General features: G+C 43.3%; 2 protein-coding genes across 2 annotated transcripts in view; one reads left to right on the top strand and one right to left on the bottom strand.

Annotated features, from left to right (window-relative positions):
* Nucleotides 1-6,114: 6,114 nt before the first annotated feature.
* rasl11b (RAS-like, family 11, member B) lies at nt 6,115-8,568 on the top strand. Its single transcript, XM_075486196.1, has 4 exons — nt 6,115-6,438; nt 6,566-6,622; nt 6,741-6,817; nt 7,361-8,568. The coding sequence occupies exons 1-4, from the start codon at nt 6,324-6,326 to the stop codon at nt 7,856-7,858; spliced, it is 747 nt and encodes a 248-aa protein (XP_075342311.1). The 5' UTR covers nt 6,115-6,323; the 3' UTR covers nt 7,859-8,568.
* An 891-nt stretch (nt 8,569-9,459) lies between these two features.
* The window catches only part of scfd2 (sec1 family domain containing 2), a 102,848-nt gene continuing 91,979 nt past the window's right edge, over nt 9,460-20,328 (bottom strand). The window contains exons 7-9 of the mRNA XM_075484702.1: nt 19,403-19,537; nt 14,340-14,459; nt 9,460-9,815 (exon numbers count right to left, since the gene is read on the bottom strand). Of these exons, the coding sequence (XP_075340817.1) occupies nt 9,723-9,815; nt 14,340-14,459; nt 19,403-19,537 (348 nt within the window). The 3' untranslated portion in view covers nt 9,460-9,722. The remainder of the gene's footprint in view (nt 9,816-14,339; nt 14,460-19,402; nt 19,538-20,328) is intronic.

Raw genomic sequence — 20,328 nt, 5'->3', positions numbered from 1 at the left:
GGTGCACATGCTGCTGCAGTGCTTCTTACTCCAGCACATCTGACGCACGTCTTTCTTTCTTCTACATGGTGACATTTTTCGCATAGAGAACAGTATGTACCCTTCAAGAACACAAACACGCATCCTCCATTACTGCCTGCGGCTGTTTGGCTCATCTCTTTTCCTCATCTCAGACTGTGGCATCCCAATAGCCAAGCCACACCACATTGTGTTTCTGAGAGGCATTAAGGAGCGTGTGTTGAACCGGCCCTCTTGTATTTTCTGTGTTGGGGTTAAAAGGAGGCAGAGGCATGAGCCCTCGTGAGTTGCCGTCGGAGTAGTAAAGAGAGAATGGGGTAAAATATGAAGGAGATACAAAAGGCACATGATCCATGAGGCTAAAGCTGCAGCATCTTTGCTAAAGACTTCAAATAGAAATGTTAACAGACACATTCGTGAGCCAGTGCCTTCAGATCCGTCTTCCAACTCAATTTACATGTGAGTTGATGGTCGTAGTCTGTTTCCCCAACTCTCATTTCACTACCGCTTACGCACTCACACATTAAAACAGCAGCATCTCTTTTTTTAACATTGTTAAGCATCTTCACACAGAGAGCGACCCTGAGAATCCAGAAGATTCATCTCAGTCTGCCTCTGAATCACGCACATTCATGTGGAAATGTGTTTGTGTGACATACATGAGCTGGCAGCACAATCACTAAGGATACGCCAGCACATGGGCGCCTGCGAGGCTGTGCATGCATGAATGAAAGCGGTGAACGTGTTGGAGGATGTGTCTGCTGTACTTGAGTAATGTCTGCATGTGCTTCGGCTGAAGATGAATAAGCAAAATAAGCAGTCCAGTAAAATTTCCTCATGAACAGACAGCAGGTGTCAAGCCTGTTTTTCTTTTTCAGCTTAGCCATTAGAAAATGCACGTCATTTATGGGTCATAGAGTGCAACAAGTGTGGATCTCTAGAGGAGGACGCTCAGTGTCCAAGCTGTAATCAGATATGCAATTACCTCCCTGCCTCTCCAAAGAACTCTTATAAAGCTCCTCTGAGTCAGAGTGCCCACCGGAGAAATGAGATAAGAGGCATAAGCCATATATATAAATACTGGGAATCTAAAAGAATGTAATTATTTACAAATCTTAGAATTGATATGTCATTTACAATATAGCATAGAGAGCATATCAAATGTTGAAAGTGAGACATTTTCCATTTCGTGAAAAATATTAAAAGCTCATGTGGCCACAACACGTTTTAAAAAAAGTTGGGACGGGGGCAACAAAAGGCTGGAAAAGTAAGTGGTGAGCTAACTAAACCGAGTTGGTACCGCTCCACCTCAAATGTAAGGCTCTTTCTCTGCCAGAGAGATGACATTCCACACCCAGGAGCCAGTTTGTGACACTGGGAATGAGCACATGCAGGTATTCGTCTTCGTCTGCTGCTCAGCTCACATTTCAGCTGACCTTGAATTTCCTCCCCACAGGTGGTGAGCCTCTTCCATTTGGAAGAGGCATCCTGTGGCCCTCTAGAGAAGCACCTCAGGCTCCATCTCATCAAAAGGCTTTCCATTTTTCATTTGTCCATTTTCTAAACTGGAAAAAATGGGAAAATTACGTATTATTAACAATTCACAACAAGCCTCCCGGCTAGTGAAAGGCTCCTTTTGTGGGCTTATTCACCAGGAGGTGCCATCATGTCACCTTATTTGCCCTAACTTAATATCTCAGGAGCCTAAATCACTGCTGCTGTGTTGCTGCAATTATACTTCATCCCCGTGTCTTTCAGGGGTTTCTTTTGGATGTAGATTTATGCCGTCAGATTTGTGTTCACAGGTGTCTAATCCGCCTGCATTCTTCCTGCGGGAGGTAGTGACAGCCCTCAGCCTGTCTGTCAGTTTGCACACAAAACTTTGACAAGCAAAGACAAAAGAATGGGGAAAGAGTTTAAATAACCAGGTGATTAAAGGTCAACGATGTAGGTAAATTGTAATGACGGACGGTTACTGATGCTGTTTGAAAAATGCATGTGCCTGAAAACATGACCAGTGCAAACATTTACGGGATTGTTTTCACTTTTTCATGTTTACTTACATGTAATCTACACCTGAATCAGGTTACACACCCACAGAGCCATTTTTTTTCCTTTTGTATGCTTATCCCTATTTAACAGTGAGCTCCTGTTACCTGCGGGCTACCGAGCAGAACAGGTCACCATGTCCCGCCGGTATGGCAGAGGCAAAGCCAGAATCACATGTGACACTCACGTTTAGTTTTCCTCTTTGCTTCACGCACAAAAAACAGCAAAGAAAAGAAAGAAAAATCCCACTTCACATCTGCAGAGAACTACTATTCAATGGTGTCTACTTGTACGGTGTAATAACCAGTATATGAAGCAGGGCTTGGCAATCAGATAGATCAGAGTTCCAGGCTTGGCTCTGAATCAGCCCCCGAGGAGGCCGTTTGTCTCCATCAAACCAGCATAGAGGCCATACTCTGGACTCCAGTATAAGCCGCTCCAGCTCAGCTCAGCCTGGGCAGTAAACCTGGCTAGACGCACAGACAGGGCCCCTGGGGGGGAAGAGTCTGAATTACTGACAGAGGCTCTGAACCATAAATCTCAACCAATGAACGCTATGTCTCAACATGATCTGTCCAGATCAGAGTGTTCCTTTCTGTCTGTGTCTCTATGTCATACTCATGATGATGATTTCATTTCACTGCATCCCAGCCCTCAAGAATGTACATGTTGAAATGACATTATAAATAACTGTGTGAGTGTTAGAAATAGTGATGCAGGAAAAATCCAAGAGATCCAACCCCTCTCTTCATCTATTCTAATTCTGTTTATATAAAAATGTGGTCAGATGACACTGTTACTTACCGTACATGGATAAATGATGTGCCGTATCAAAATGGCTCTTGGCTTTCCCTGTCCTTTTGCCATCCTTTTCTCTCTCAGACCCACTGTAAAAGAAGTATAAAACTATAATTTGTTCCTGTGAGATTGTGAGACTTCATTAACTTACACAAAGGTAACAGGTAATGGGCAGTTTCTTTCATCAACAAAAAAAACAACAACAAGAGTGACCCACTTCCTCTCTCGCATCAAAATTTGATTTCGAATTTCCAATTCGCATAATTACTAATATACAAACTATGCAGTCGTGCACTGCAGTTTCACCGCTTGCTCAATCAAGGGTTTTGCACGTGAGGAGAAAAGAAAACATACTCAATCAGCAAAAGCTGGATAATCCCAGAGTTTAAAGTCTTGCCTTAAATACACATATCAACGGTCACATGAACGCCAAACAAAAACACCCCTATGCTGTGTTATTACTGCACCACCTGATGGTTTTTGCTGTCTCTTCTACATGCACCCATACACGCGGCCAAACGTTGCACACACGCAAAAAAAAACATATCTGGGCTCTGGCGTTTGAGAATCTGTCCACAAAAATAAGTGGAAACCAATTATCCAATGTTATGACATAGATCAGCAGAGGAATGTAAACAGTGGCACCAAGAAAGAGAAGGAGAATAAAAGATTTCAATATTTTTTCTAGTGAGGTTCTAAATGGTTAACTTCAGTGTGGAGCTGGCATTCCTTGACAGGGAGGAGGTGGTGGTGTGTGAGAGAGAGAGTGTGCCATTGTAATTCAAAGCTAGTGCCATCGCACACACAACCAGCTAAAACCACCACTGCCATCCCCCTACCACTGTTACCATTCAGAGGCATGCAAATGCCGGAACATGTTGGAAGGTTTACATTTCAATAAGAAAAAACAACCTCCCTTCCTTTGTGCGGGTCAGAGCTGCTTGTGTAGGCAGGCCAATATGATTTCCATTGGCCAGTGGAAATGCAAATGTGTGGTAGATATAAACAAAAGTGTAGAGATCTATGAGAGGATTTGTGTATGGATTTGCATTTCAGGGTTACCTCTGCCCCCACCACCTCTCGTTTAGTGCATCGGCAGTGAAATCCTCAAAGAAAACAGAGGTCAACAACAAACAGACATGACACTTCACTAGTTTGAAAAATATGGTTAAAAACACGGAATTACTACTATTTTAATAAGTGCAGTTTGGTGGAGCCCAAAGATGGAGTGGTAATCAAGGGTTTGTTGAAGCGCGCCGATTTGATGTCATCAGTCTTTAAAACTAGGGCTCAGTGCAAAAATAATTGGATCCTAATAATCACCTTTACAGGCAATGATTAAAGGCAATGAGAATGATAAGCATCTATCATGATGCTGATAAACACATGACTGTGACCCATGAGGTTTTCCCTAAGGGAAGCCTCTAAAGTGCCAGTATTTCTCTGATATCCTAAATGACCCTCCTTTGTGGGCTTAGGCCCAGAGGCAAGAAATGGCCATGTGCTTCTTTTCAACTCCACTGAAAAAGGTGAGGCCAGTCCGGGAAATCAGTCCTCACTTCTGTGTCAAAAAGGACATACTTCTGATCCCAGCCTCTTCCTTGTCCTTCTCCCTCTCCCTAATTAACTCAACATTCCTCTGTTTGCAGTGAATCCCCCGAATCCTCCCCGACAATTACCCACAAAGGATTGTGGGTACATACATGCGGGACAAAATGCGGGCTAAAGGATTACCCCGCATTTTACCCTCGCTAACCACCTATTGTCACCTCTGTGTGAGTGACACCCCGATCTCTCAGTCAGGTCTTATTCTGCTCTGCTGTGGCTGTTAACTGTCTTGGCTCAAAGATATTATGGGCATTTACCTGCAGCCATCCCTCACTGCCAGTGAAGGCACCCTGGAGGCATGACAACACATAAAAGTGGAGTTTATTGGAGTTACAGTGCTGCTTTTCAGACATTAAAGCGAGCAATGTGTCACTGCCTCCGTCAGTCTCTGGGTTGACTGCTGCTTTAACCACTGATATGTGTGTTACCGTTGCTGTGTGTACTGTCGCCCTCCATTAGGATATCCTCCCTTTGTTATCTGTCATCATTAGCTTTCCCGCTTGGTTGCAAGAGGAGGGAACAGTCGTGGAACCTTTTATCTTTCTGTTAGAAATATGCTGAAGCGTGGGCTTAAACCTCTCAAATGGTGACATCTGTCACATCGTTCGTTGAAAAAAAAAAAAGAAGAAGTTTGAGCTGAATGTACAAATAAAAAACTTTATGCAGAGCAGTAGGCGAACCACAATAAACCTAATTTATATGCCATCAAATGGGAGAATGTGCAGTTTTCACTCACTATAAGCAAGAAAACAGGCCAACACCGCCTGGGTGGAGTTCACTGCGTCGGCTGTGATGTGGTTAGAGGGACATCTGTGTGCACACCCAGCAGCCTGTGTCTGCTCGTGAATCCTGGGCACTAATTTCATATTTCAGCACAGCCGCCTGTCATCAGCACTCTTATCAAAAATACATACCAGACTGTAATCATGGGAGGACTGGATGCCAAAATACCTCAAAGTACATGAGCCCAAATGAAAGATGGGGGAAGGAAGGGGAGCTTTGTGGGTAATGTGACAGAGGATGGAAAAGGAAAGTGGGACAAAGATAGCCCATTTCTCAGTTAAAACAAACATAGTGTGCAGTTATATTGTCCCCAAAAATACTGTTTTACCCATCTGTTAGCACTGAAATAGTTTAACTATACAGTTATTTAATGTTGCTTGCATGTGTTCTTGTGAGATATTTATGTGTGTGTGTGAGTGTGTGTGTTTGAGGTTCAAGAGAAGCAGCCATTAACCCTTTGTGTGGAGGGGCATGTCTGAACAGATCACCAGCTACAACACAACACTGGTAGGACAAACAGAATCCATCGGAACTAAATTTGTGTCCAAAACGTTTTTTTTTTTTTTTTTTTTTTTTTTTAAACATGTGTTTTTCTCAAGGGCAATATCTTTCCATGGCATGTCAAATCTCACTGTAAATGGTAAACTATTCATTCCCCTGCTCTACGCTTCCAAAAGAAAGCCTGTTTTGTCAGGACTCACAGCGTCAGTTCCCACCTGCTGCAAAAGCATTTCTGCTCCAGAATATCCACGTGTGGGCGGGAGCGCACGAGCAAACGGGGCAGCAGCAGCCGCCAATCAGATGTGAGCACCGCTCGAGCACTATAAATACCGCGTGCGCCCCTCTTCAGCCACAGTCAGTCGGAGCTTAGCGAATTGTTGCCTCTTTCTTCTCGAGCTTTCACTTCTCCACCTTCTCCTTTGGAGTTACACCAGGCTGACTTCACCCGTATCACCTGAAAGCTTTTTTTCCTAGAGAGGCTAAAGGTTTGGACAAGAGATTCTTTTGTCTTCGTTTCCTTCACATTTTTTCTCATTTTTACGACGGATCTGATATACGTGAAAACAATGAGACTCATCCACAACATGACGACCATTGCGGAGTGTACAGCGCCTGAATATCCCGCCCATAACCGGGTCATTAAAATAGCTGTTATTGGAGGTAGCGGAGTGGGCAAAACAGGTAAGAAAATGGATGAATTACACGCGCCATAGTTAATTTTACAGCATGGCAGTAGAGCGATATATTTGGTCGAATTGTGTGGTTGTAATGTCCTCATACTTATCGCTTTTTTTTTTTTCCATTTTAGCTCTCGTGGTGAGATTCCTAACGAGGCGCTTCATCGGAGACTATGAGCGAAATGCCGGTAAGTGAAAGTAGACGCTTGTATGATAGAAAAAGGTTAAAGGCTCTTGCAAAAAATTGCTAAAATAAAAAGTGCTGAAGTTGATCTTTTTTTCTTTCTTCCTCTTGTGTGTGTGCAGGTAATCTGTACTCCAGAGAAGTCCAGCTTGATGGAGAACAGGTCACCATCCAGGTGCAGGACACTCCCGGTGCAGAGGTGGGTGCTCCTTCTCCTCAGACACAAACCAGACCGTGTAGTTGCTTTTGTTATGGCGGACTGTAAAGTAGCACCGCTCGTGGGGTTTAACCGGAAAATCTGTGAAAGAACTGACAAATGGTACAATCTAATTCAGTGCCTTTTAAAATATGTAAGAACTTCTTGACTCGATGCTGATCCAAAACTGAACCCTTTTTTTTTTTTTTTTTTTTTTCCTCTCGTCTTTTTCCTCCTGAAGGAAGCCCTTATTCGGGCTGTCTAATCTCCCATTTAGGCTAATGGCTGTCTGGGGCCAGGGTAAATGATACCCTGGTCCAGATCCAGACTTCTCAGTCGCCCACACCTCTCTGTTCTGCAGAAGTAATCTTATAGCTCTTGTCTGCCTCAGTGAGCGTTCCATTCATTACAGAAGTTAAGTTGCAGAAAGTCAGACGACATTTAAACTGGTTCAGTCTTAATTTAAAGTTTAGTCAAAAGAAAAAATGCTGAATGAGCCTCCTTGAGGAAAGTGATTTAATCATTCTCCCTTTCTTTCCTCCTCAGATGACTGATAATGGTATCAGCATACCTGACCATGTGACCCGCTCCATCCAGTGGGCTGACGCTGTGGTGCTTGTGTATTCGGTGACAGACCGCCGCAGCTTCGATTTGGTCGATCAGCTGCACCAGCTGGTTGTCCGTACCGGCGCCGCCAACATGCCTCCTGTAATCCTGCTGGCCAATAAGGCAGACCTGCTGCACCTGAGGCGCGTGGACTCCCAGCAGGGCCCTTTGCTGGCGGGCACGCTGGGCTGCTCCTTCTATGAAGTGTCTGCCAGCGAGGACTACAACCAGGTGCACGGGGCTTTCCACAGGCTGTGCTGCCAGCTAGCCAAGCAGCCACCCACTCCTTCTGGCTCCTCCCACACCTCTGCCAGCGCTGCCACGGAGAAGAGGCGCTCGCCCCTCATCCCTCGACCAAAGTCTCCCAATATGCAAGACCTGAAGAGGCGATTTAAGCAGGCGCTGTCGGCTAAAGTTAGGACCGTCACCTCGGTGTGAAGAACGGCAATTTTAAAGTGGTCCAGAGTGGCCACAGAGCAACGAGGACGGAGAAGATGAATACTTCTCTACTAAATTCCTGTACCAGTCTGAGGGGAGGCAAGTGTGAGATGAATGGTGTTAGCATCTTTACTGCAGGAGGCAGAGGAATCTTTATGGAGGTAATGGCCTCCTGCTGGCCAGGAGTCTGTCATGTCAGATGGCATGTACAGAGGTGCAGTGACGACGTTCATCTGCTCGGGAGCAGAAAAGACACCTGAGGGCACCGAGACAGTTGACTGAGGCTGAAAGAACCAGAAACTCTGTATTTAAAAAGTGTAAATCAAGCTCTCCTGGCAACAGCCGCTCTGAAGGACTGCTTATTTTTAGCTGTGGCTGTTTTTATTCAAACTGCTGCTGCACGGTTCTGCTAAATGCTGGCAATATACCACCCACTTAAGCCAGGGGTTTGTGGAGCAGAGTGTCTGCTCGGTCTCTGTTACGTCAACATTTGCAGTGTCTGTGTGTACATGTATTTTATCAGATTTTTCAGAATCATCACTGTCCATGATGAGATTGGGGGAGGTGGGGTTGAGTGGGGGCAGCAGACACAGGATGTAGCATGTGTTATGATCACTGATGCACTTTATGAAAAGGAATAGTCCAAAGGGCCTATTGGTATTTATTTGTTACAAAGTCACGTGTGCACAATAAAATGATTTAAATGGAAATGTCTTGGTTTTGTTTTTGTAGCTGGAAGCTCCATCAAACAAGTAGTCAAACATGTCATTTATCTAACAAAAAAAACATTGCAAGTCCAAAAACGGTTTTGAGTCTGTGTGATGTCCTTGGGAGTCTTAAGACTCCCCCTGTGAAGGGATGACGCACGCAGAAAAAGGTTGTCTGACCCCATGAATAAAAGGCCTTGAACAATCCTGGCAACAATGAATAGCACAAAGACAAGAGAGCGACGCCTGTACAGCCGCTTTCTGAATCTTGTGATCTGGCTAAAGGTACGCTGCATTGCTCGACCTCGGACAATCTATTCAATTAAACAATGAGTAAAGTGGAGTCGACACCACTGAAACGTTTCATGTTCTCAAAGCTAATGTAGTTTTCTCAGGGATTCTTCTGTGAATTGAATCCCCTGCAAATGGGGAGAAAATGATATTAAGCGCTTTTCTAACAAAACCTTATTGTACGTCTGATTACGTTACATTTATCTGCAACTTGGAACCTAATCAGGTCCTGGAGCTTCTGTTAATATCCGTCAGGCACTAAGGAGCAGATTCATTGGATTGTAAATCTGTTCGACTAAATGAGGAAGACCCTCGTTCAGAATCACAGGTTGTGGAGGTGGGTGAATTTACTGAGCTGAAGCTGATGTGATTCATGCCAGAGAAAGTGAAGGCAGCGGAGGTGGGAATCCAGTGTAGGTGTGAGCGAATTTCCAGCCTTGGCAGGCGGTGTGAACTTCTTTTTCACTGTATGTGGTGAGGGAATAATGTTTGAAGGGACTGTGTATTCCCTCAGCCACACCTGTAATAAGTTCACACAAGTGTCTGAAAAACGGCTAACAACCGAGCCCCCGTGCACTGTACAAACAAAAGGCAACACATGCGGACGTCTGAAAAGCATCTGACTTTATTGTTTTATATTTAACAATTACTTTGGAATTCTACACTCCGTGTTAAGAGAGGTGACTTTTGATCGTCGACACACAGGACAGGAATGTTGCTTCATTCGCACGCCGCCTCCTCAATTTCCCCTTCGCAGCTTCAAACACGCCATCTAATTTCTTGACTCGCACCCGGGTGTCCAGAGGCTCGTGGTGTCTGTCTGAGAGCACATGTTCGTGCTTGTGTTTTTCCCACGTGAAGGCTTTTTAGACGCCAATATCAGGCACCAGTCTCTGGGTGGTGAAGAGCAGCTCGGGGATATCCGTCGGTCTTAGTAACCGGGTGGAGAGAACCAGCACCTGGGGCAGAGCAAAAAAAACACACCCATTCGGGGTTAAAATATGGCAGTGCGTAACTTGACACTTTTAATTTAAGCAGACATGAATGTCGCAGTGAGCAATATACAAATTGGCAGTCAACAAGGTGCACAAATCAGGAGCCAGCCGGCATGTGTCGCTAATTTGATTTAATCACTTCTGCTAAGACGGTGAGGATTTTAGAGCGGTTTGTTTTTCTTTTTTCACGTCTGTCACAAGCTCTCGGTGAGGACTGAATCCTGGCAACGTATTGTTGAACTAACGTGTAAAAATGAAGGATGCTTATTCCGACGTGGGGTCAACATGCAGAATTCCCATCACGTTTGCATTTTAAGGTGGATGTCTGAAAAGAGCTTTAGAATTCACTCAGGACTCAAGCTGGGCGGTTTGTTTTCTTTCCCCCTATGCAAAGAGGCAAACTGCCAGCACAGACCTTTTCCATTCACCTGACAAGGCTTCAGGGGTTCAAAGTGTTTTCACTCCAAAGTGAGACATTAGGCTGAGCATCACTTCAACAAGTTTCAGTGAAAACAGATTGAAAGTTGGGCAACTGCTGCACTAAGAAGAGACAAAGGAGCTTTGTGCTTTCTCAACAAAACTACAGAACGATACTCTGCACATCAAAGCTGAACTGACATCATGGAGCCATGGAGTGAATAAAAGAGCAAAATACTGCATGCCACACACTGTTTGGGAAGATATTGTACAGATTTCCTCGAGGACGATGCCCATTCTTGAGCTCTTTAGACATGAGGTACATAATATGAATGGGCTTCATCCTCCTCCTCCTCCTCCTCAGCTAAAGTTAACGTCGGAGCTTCTTTTTGGTCTGCGCCTTTGCTCCCTGGCGAGTGCAGCTCACACCACATCCAATGAGAAAGCAGCCTTAATGGCCTTAATGGTCCTCACACTTCATTCTGACATGCCTGTGAAAGGAATGGGGAAAACCATCATAATAATAGTGTGCCATGCAGGCTGTGGTTGTGGAGAACATAGTGACAACGAGCTGTTCTTTTTGAACAAAAACCCCATAAACCCATTCAACTTTTACCTCACCTGAGGACACGGTCTCCACACACAACTCTGTAAGAATGACAGCTATCTCACACCTAGAAATTCATATTTAGCTTAAAAGAAAATACAGAATGTTGAAGTTAGTTGAGAATAATGTCAGCTGCAGCTCAAACTCTTTTAGAAACAGTTTTCTCTCATTGATTTCAGATAAAAGTCGAAAAGCACCAGAGTGCTCACTCAGAAATAACACAAACACATTTAGTTGCATGTGTCTGAAAGGGGCTTTGGCGTCTCTTTGTCCACACAGTTCTCTTCTTCTTGCTCTTAATCAGTAATAGTTTCTTTGCAGGAGTTTGATCATGAAGGCCTGACTCACACACAGTGGCCTGCCAGCAGCTGATGTTCAGATATGTCGGGTACTTGTACTCTGGCAAACATTGATGCGGACTCTTAATTTGAGACGATTTCTGTGGCTGGAAACAGACAAATGTATCCTCTGCTGCAGAGTTAAAGGGATATGCCACCCCCAGGCCAAATGAAGTGTATCCCCGCATTCCCGAGACATAAATAAGTGTGTGGGAGCGTTTTCCTGGCGAACCAGGCATTGTCCGAATCTCACAGCACTGACCACTGCTTGGTTGCGCGTAATACATACATGCTAGCGTCGCCAATCGAAATATTTCGCCCAGCGTGAATTAATTTACTTGATTTACCTTCTAATTACTGTGTGAGTGGTGTACTTTCACATCGAGTGCAAATGACTGTGTAAATCAACACAGAAGGCTTGTTTTGCTCATGTCGGTTTGGGAACTAGTTTCCAGTGCGGAAAACACAGCCAACGCACACTCCCCGCTACGTCTTTGGGAATCCCCACCCCCGACTTCCTCAAACAAACCAGCGTGAAGCAGCCAGTATTTATTTCACCAATACTTTAAGCCGAATGAATGAATGGACGCGTACTATCGCACTGTTAGTTCACAGCTGCCAGAAATAAGGTCCATGTTTAAAAAAAAAAACTTTTCCTTTTACTGTTCTTTTTTGTCAGTCATTAACTAAAAAAATAAACGTTATCCACACTAAAGCCTGACAGCTCTCTATATAAGTATATATCATGCATATTTCTACTACCACACTGTAAGAAAAGGACATGTAAAAAGCAAATAATGGTGCACATTCTGACACTAAAAAGTCTCTTGCAACAGTTTCTGAATACCCTTTAACAAAAGGTTTAATGTGAGTGTCTGATAACATATTTTTACACCAGTATAAAAGACTGGAAGCTTTACATGTATATATATTATTACTTTGATGTATACATGTATCCAGGAGTAGAATGAGTACCAGACTGCACAGTTTTAGTTGATATATGGCTCCTGTAGTCCTGAAGTTCAATAAGATCTCCAGTCCTCTAACACTGTGGAACAGAGGAGCTCTGTTTCCCCACAGCAGTGTTGCTTTAACTCTAGGTCAGCACCGAAAATTGGCAACAGGCCTGTTTGTTGTGGCAGAGCGAGCACGTCTCAGAGGAACTTTGCCTAAGAGCAAGACCGAGACTTTGCAGTTCCTTTTTTAGTGGAACTGCACATGAACATCTGGTATGGGGTTTTTGTGTATATAGGCATATACTTGTATACGGTGTGTCGGACACGTATGTATGTTTAGAGTGTGGGTGGGCCATCAGGTTATTGTATAAGCTCATCTTTATTTAGTTCTCCTGATTACAGGTGGATGACTTTGATCTTCGCCACGCCTTTCATTGCCTCTGGCCTACTTCTCAAAGCCTTTTATTAAGACTAACCCGCATCACCCAGCCTGATGTCCCCTTCAGTCTTCCTCACCCTCCTGTCAGCCAAAGAAAACGCATTCATCTGCATGTTTTGTCTGTCAGTGTGGACTGCATATGAAACAAGCACTTAGACCACCCAAACACACGGGCAGACAGGCAGGCAGGCACAAAATCCTGCGCATGCAATTACGGCATCAATACGTGTAAAGATCAGATGACACCTGTGTATGTGGGTCAGAGCTTATGCACTCGTATGCAGTCGTTTTATTTTTATTTTTCATGGCTGGAGACATCATTCAGTTCGGTTCAATATCAATAGCGTCCTGCACTCACAGGTTTTAGGATAAAGTAGAGAGCAGGGGTCCGTTTCACAAAGTAGGTTCAACAAACTCTGAGTCTATTCCCGAACTCTGAGTCGATCTACTCTGAGATAGAAAACTCTGAGTTTTCGGTTCCAGAAACGCTGATTTGAGTCAACTCTGAGTAAGTTCACCTTGAGTTTTGCGTGTGCGCCACAACTTTAAAAAGCCAGCATCAATGGAGCCCCGATTCGTCTAGTCACCATGGCAACGGGGAAGAGGAGGGGCTACATTTTTCACGAACCTCAAATTGGAAATCTTATTGCGCTCATACGGCGAGTTTCAATACGTTTTTAGAAAGAAGTGCTACACTGCTGCAGCAGCAAAAGTGTAAGTTTAAATGTAGTCCTTTGCAATCACAATAATATTACAGGGAAAACTGCTTAAATGGTAACCCATTCATTTATTTCAGTTAGGTGCAATCTCGCGGGGGAGAAGCGCACTTGGCAGCAGTTTAAGATGAAATATAAAAACATTGTTCAAACAGGTGAGACCTCGGCATGGAGGTACCTCATTTTGATCATGTTTTACACTGTAAAGTAAATATTAAGTGGCTACTTCACTGTGCAGTTGTTTTATCCCCAGCATAATGCTGTTTTCACACACATAAATGTCTTCTCATCTATATCATGTTCTGTTAAATAATTAAGCCTATTTAAACTAACACAGACTTCTACTGAGCCAACAGAAAGAAGGCAGATGCCCGTAAAACGGGTGCTGCCCAGCACCGCCACCTCTAACGGTCAGGTTTGAGTTACCTCCCTTTGTGAAACGGAAAACTCAGAGTTTCCCACATTTCAGGGTCAATAAACTCAGAGTTTTCACTAAACCTGCTTTGTGAAACGGACCTCTGGTGTCAGAAGAACAAATATTTATGAAGTGGATTTATTCCCTCCATGAATTAACGTCATCATGCTCCACTCATTCTGTGACGTGACAGCAGCAGGAGTGTTAAAGTAGCTGGTGAACAGGAAACATAACGTTACATAATACTGTAGTGTTAACCACGCACCTGCCACCACTGCTTGATAAAGATCAGAGCGATGAATTGGTGGCTACATCTACCAAAAAATACAATGAATGTCCTGCAGTGTGAGCTTGGCTTAAGAGGGCAGAGAGGGATGTGAAGTGTACGTGTGTGTCAGTTTCTGTGTGTGTGTGAGAGAGAGAGAGATAGTCAAGCACCATAGACGGATAAGATGTGTGGGAAACCCTAAATATATCTATCACAACAGTGCAACAAATTTGCTGTAAACCGAGACTGCCGGTCGACCAGGAAAAGTTTTAGTTGGGAGCAGCCCTCGTCGTCTGAAAACAAAAAAAGAGCATCTCTGCTGCCAAACTCACCTGGGTTCCTGGTTTGTGTGTGTTGACGGTCTCTTTGATAAGACGAAGCTCTGAGGGGGTAACTCCACCAACCAGGAAGAGGAAGAGCAGAGGGTTGTCGCCGGGATGTGGACGGCTCACCTGGGTTTAAGATGGGACATTGTGATTGGGATTTTTTTTTAAAGCCATCAGACTTGTTAAATCTGCCTCTTTTATTAGATCACTCCTTGATAAACAACCCATTTTGGCCAGGGAACACTTTGTATCACCTCCTCTCCATCTTCTAATGTGTGCTTCTCTGTCTGAATTGTTGCTGAGTTATTGCTCATCTGGACACCTCTGATACTGAGGACAGAGGACTCAACGGACGTCGGGGCTGCAAACAGAGCTTAGAGAAGAGTCTTGACACTGCTGTAGTGATGGCTGACACGTGGACATGAAAACAGGCACACACACACACACACACACACACACCTGCTTACACAACACATGAAGACACATAAACAAATGTTCCCCATTCCCTTTGTGATAAATCTCCCACAGACTCAGAGGTTTGGTAAACTGTAAAGATGCTCCTTTAACAGCAAGGTAATGTCTGATGTTTCTGCTGAGTGTAATTGGCTGTCGGGAAATAAGCTACGGCGCTATTGGCTGAGGGGCAGGCAGGGCAAGCCTGTGAGAGCTAACCAAGCAATCAGAGCTACAGGGGGTGGGCTCGAGGCAAGAGTGGCTGTACACGTGAAGCGGCAGCCAGCTGGGGTGAGGCGTGTCAGGGATGGTTCAACATGTGTTCCGTCAGTAAGGTGTGAACTAATGGTTTTTAGTCTATTCTGCTCATGTAACGTTGAATCTCGGGATCGACTCGTTGGTACGTAGACATGGCAACTGCATGTGAGAGCACATATCCACCTGTGCTGATCTATAGATACAGTGTGTGACCCATGTGCACTGCCATGAGGTAGACGGGAAGGGAAGGGCTGCGAGCTGAAATGTGCTGCACAGTACGTAAAGGCGGAAAAAAAAAATACACATAACAGGGACAACGCTGATTAAAAGATCTGATGGCAAATTAATTAAAAAAAATCATTCTGCTGGAAGCGACTTGCTTTTGTCTAAAAGATATTAAAAAAAAAACAGTGACTCGGAAAAAAACAAGCTTCTGGCTGCAGATTTTCCCTTTGACATTGAAACTGAGGTGACTACTATAAACCCATTCAACTTGCACGAGGATTCAAAGTGGCGAGATTCTTGTTTATGGACAGGTACTGCTAACAGTCAAATTTGTCAGAAAACATTGATTAAAAATATGACTAAGTACTACACTTTTTTCAAAATGTCTTTTTATGATGTAGGTTTGCCTGGTGAAAATATTACAAAATATGATGTGATGCATATGATATCTATCATTGTCACTTTTTGAATCTTCGTCCATTCCGTGTCTGGCAAGGCGAAAGTGTGTAAAACTCCAGGATAAGCCATTTATCTCGAGGTTAAACTAGAGACTAGGAGATTTTAATCAATGATATGACAATAAGGTGCGTGTAGATGTCTCATTTTATATAACGCACAGGGATTTATCGAAGTCTGAGCTGCACGATAGGCCTGCATGGTGGAGTGGTGATCAGGACTGTTGCCTCGCAGCAAGAGGGTTCACTGGTTTGAATCTTGAATCTCATCCTTAACCCAGTAGATATGTTAGAAGACCAGAATTGAGCAGATCGTGTGAGGAAAAAGACCGATATCCCAGTGTTTAAGCTCTAAGTGGAGGAATGAGTCATTTTTTTGTCGAAAGCAGATGTTCTGGACTGATCAACAGTTTCTGGAAACGTTTAGTTTCACAACAAGGTCACACCAACTACCCAAAGAAAGGGTTCACTTACTTATCCACTTACACAGCACGCAATACTGTATCATTCTGCTCAACAAATAAATTACATATTATAGTTCATATTAATGTTTTTTTTTTTTTTATCTTGTTTCAGAATATACTTGAAAATCTAATGATGTATTCCGTTATATTTGTGCAGAAATACAGAACACTTTGAGGGTTAGTGAACTTTAGATCCAGCTAGCATGGCATGCAAACAGCAAGGAGATCGGCTTCATAACACTGTGGACTGATATCGTGCAGAGCCATGATGATAGAGAGTGGAGGATCACCACCAGTACCCGCCTAATTTTTCGCCTTGTGGTTTCACAAAATTGTACACGAGATGGCTAGGAATGAACAAATTTTAACAGATGCGCTGATACACCACTGTGACTGCTGGACTGATGTGCTCACCTCACTTTGATATCTTGGCAGAATTTTATGGCAGGACATAGCTATTATGAGAGGGTGAAATTGCCCAATTCAACAATGTTGGTAACTTAGTGTAAAGCTGAAAGGTAATTAAGTCTTTCATTTCGGCAGTGTGTGTTTGCAAATTTAACATAAGCAGTTTGCTTTGGAGAAAAGGAACTCATGTTTGAGATGTTAGTGTGGTGTATTTGAACTGATCTTTGATTTGTAAGTCAGGGTGTTGTGCTGACAAGCCCCTAGTAACTGGGAGCAGAGAACACTGCTTACATTTAGATGTTTTTTTATACCTACTTTTATTTACTTGTTGATGGTTTTAATCTTTTTCTTTGGCCGAGGGGTTTGATGTGACAAGCTTAGTTTTGAGATGAACGTCTGCTTTTCTCAAACTTTAATATTATCATTTTTTTTGTTCCATTTCATGCTGGGATCTCTAACTTCTTTACTTAAATGAATGCAATAAGATGAGTCCAGCACCATCCATTGTCGATATAAGATTTAAAAGAACATTGATTCATAATTTTATCCAGATTTGATTTAAAACTCACTTAGTTGCTAACCGTGCGCAATCCGCTGCGGTGTTTATATGTAACTGACCCACACGCATGTGATTCACTGAGGGAAGACCCACATGCAGGAAACCGTAATTATCTTCAGGATCACAGCTGATGTGGATTTCTCAGGTAGATTTTCAAGTTTGTTAAACAGCTTAGTAAAAATGTAAACAGGTCCCGATCCACTGACGTCTAACACCCGAAACACTTCTAAACAACTGTCAATAACTTCTCACGACACATCAATAGTGATGGTAAGTAACCCGCGCTGCATAAAGTGTCCAACCTTTGCCGGTGGCGGTTATACACAAGAACTACGGCTGAATTCAGCCGTCGGAGCAGGAACTAGATCCGACTGAGACTGTGTTTAAAACAAAGACACAAGGCACAGCAGACACACAAACAATTTGGTCAGAGACAGTTTTAGACGACACTGTACAGACCTTTAGTGGGTCATATTCCAGACAACAGGGTCCAGTGTGTTTAACCATATAAATTGTTTTCACAGTGAGGCAAGTGGTTAAAAATATGTTTTATAGGAATGCTTTACTGGATAAAATGGGTGCTCTGTGCTCCTATAGAACACCCCGAGGTTTATGGGTTTAGTCTGCCTGAGTTGGTGGTTCATGGGCCAAGGTACTTAATTTGTGCAAAAACTAGGCCATAGTTACACAAGCTATCTAATGCCTCCCCCTGGGGAATCATCATTGTAAGAAGGTCCAGATGTGGGATAATCAGACTGCTGTTAGTGAGCTGCAATGTGGTGGATGTACTTCATCCAGAGGAGTAAAATTACATTTGCACTGGATAAAAAGCCAAATTTTGCCACAGCTAAAATATTCAGGTCATTGCATCTACTGCAGCTTCTAAACCTTTAAATAACAAAAGTGTAAAAAGAGGTACCCGCATCGCGTTTGTACCAGAAAAAAAATAAATAAAAAGATTCTTTAAATCAAAAACAACTCCTAAGTTGTGTTGAAATTGACTACGAGCTAAGAAAGTGTTTTGTGGACACAAAATGTTCAGTGTATTTCTCCTAATTAGAGTATTTGTTGAATTAAATGGGCACTCGAGAAAAGCCTTTGTTTATGGTTGTGAATGGTTGGCATGAAGAGCAGAATGATATGGGAGCTTTTATCGGTAGGGAGGCTGCCGCATTCATCTAGCACAGAACCTTGAAAAGAAGCAGGTGGAGACTCCATGTTGAGACATGTGGCTGTTTGTCCTATAAACCGTGATCTTTGTGAAAATAGTCCAGATGTGGTGCTTTAGCTTCAATTTACAACACTGTGCAAACGTGTTGAGCGAGCCCATATTTTCTGATATATTGCCAGGAAACATGGGAAAACAGGTGCAGCCATTTATAGACACGTTTAATAAACAGTAAATAAGGACAAATACAGAGTTTGTACAATTCTAAAAAGTTGAAAGTCAACATTTTGAAAATAACGTTATCTGGGCTCTGTGAAGTATTCATCCCTTTATAAGACCACTGATTTTCAGTCTAGTTCTTGTGATATTTTGAATACTTTAACCTTTTCTCTCCGTTTATCTTCAGTACGAGTGGCTTCTTGGCAGCCACCCTTCTAAGGACACCATTTCTGATGAGGCTTGAGTGAACAGTAGCTGGATCAACTGAATGTTGAGCGGCATCTCTTAGGTCTCGCGTCAAGCCTCATCACTTTCAGCTCTTTTTCAACTTCTCTAGCTTTTTTTTTTAGACATTTTCTTTTGTCCTGCACTTGTCCACTTTTATTAAGTCTTTTAAAGGACACACTGCACACCATACTAAGATACACAAAGTTTTAAGCTACATTTTCTGTGAGAATCACCTTGTTGGTGCGGAAATGCAAATTTCCATCTGTCCGACTTTGTTATCTTTGATTCTCTTTGTAGATGCAACTAAAGAAAAATGATGTGTCTTTTCGACAGGCTGCTGGGAACAAACTGTTTAAAACAAACTATTTAAAATAGGTTCTTTGCGTAGTTGTCTGTCATATGTATCAATAACACTGGTTCATCCCTTGAGTTATGTGTCATTTTATGCTTGAATGAGTCTTGGGTCAGTGAGCAATGATGTATGTTTACTGTATGTACAGACATGGGAAGCTTACTGAGGGTACTCAAATCAGGCCATGCTCTGTCCTCAGCAGCAGGTAGTCGGAAGATGTGGTAGAGCTGACTCCATCACTTACAAAAGTTCATTTTATTCGTCAGCAACAACAACTCACCTTCATGAACATGCTGAAACCAGTCTTCAGCAGGTCTGTGAGGCCTCCGGACATGTGTTCGATGTCGGGACATTCATGTCGGTCTGGGTGGAAGACTTCCTCCAGGATTTGCCGCAGGAATGGACGGTAGGTGGCCTGTAAAATATAAACACCAAACAAATGGGCAAGATGGTCGCCAATCAACGCAGATATGGCGAAATCAAGTTTTGTTTGTGTATGTGGATGATATGTCAATTGTAAAATTCAACACTTAACATCTACATATGAAAACGCGTTTAGCTCTTGCATGGTTGTGTGAAACAGCAGTTATAAACAGCTCTGCTCAAGCAAACAGCCCGTTGACATGAGTCACTTCAGGAAGAGGAGCTTAAACACCTCCGCAACCAGGCAGAGGAATCCTGCTCCATTAAATGTGGCTAAAAACAGCACTTTGGCCACTCATGAGTGGGTGACAAAGAGGACAAATCAACTAAAGGATCAACACTTGCCAGCACAATACATACAAACAACGTTACATAATAATAAGAGCCCAGAATTTCTATGACGACTGGATTCTTTAAATGTATTCGTGTCTTTAATTATTCTGGCCACACAGTAAAAAGCAGCTGTGAAATGTCACAACATCTGTTGGAAATTTGGTAAACACAATAATGTCCTTCTCAGACTGAGGTTCTACGGAGTGAGATGAATGGCTTGGCGAGGTATGCTGAGCTTTCAGTGTTCCACAGGTGGCTCTCTTTAAACCTAGCCCTAGTCTGAACACATAACCTGTTCGGGTGCAGTTTATGTTCAGAGTTTCAGATTCAGCCGTCTGCAAAGAGCACCGTCTTTCAGAATCTTCTCTGAAAACAAAGAAAAGCCAGATTGAAGATCTTGGCTCCAGCTGCTCGCTGGAGAGCAGGTCCGACTAGCTCCAGAACTCAACC

This window comes from Odontesthes bonariensis, chromosome 15 (assembly GCF_027942865.1).
Source record: "Odontesthes bonariensis isolate fOdoBon6 chromosome 15, fOdoBon6.hap1, whole genome shotgun sequence".
NCBI lineage: Eukaryota > Metazoa > Chordata > Actinopteri > Atheriniformes > Atherinopsidae > Odontesthes > Odontesthes bonariensis.
The sequence above is the reverse complement of the archived record's forward strand: the minus strand, read 5'-3'. Positions and strand labels throughout refer to the sequence as shown.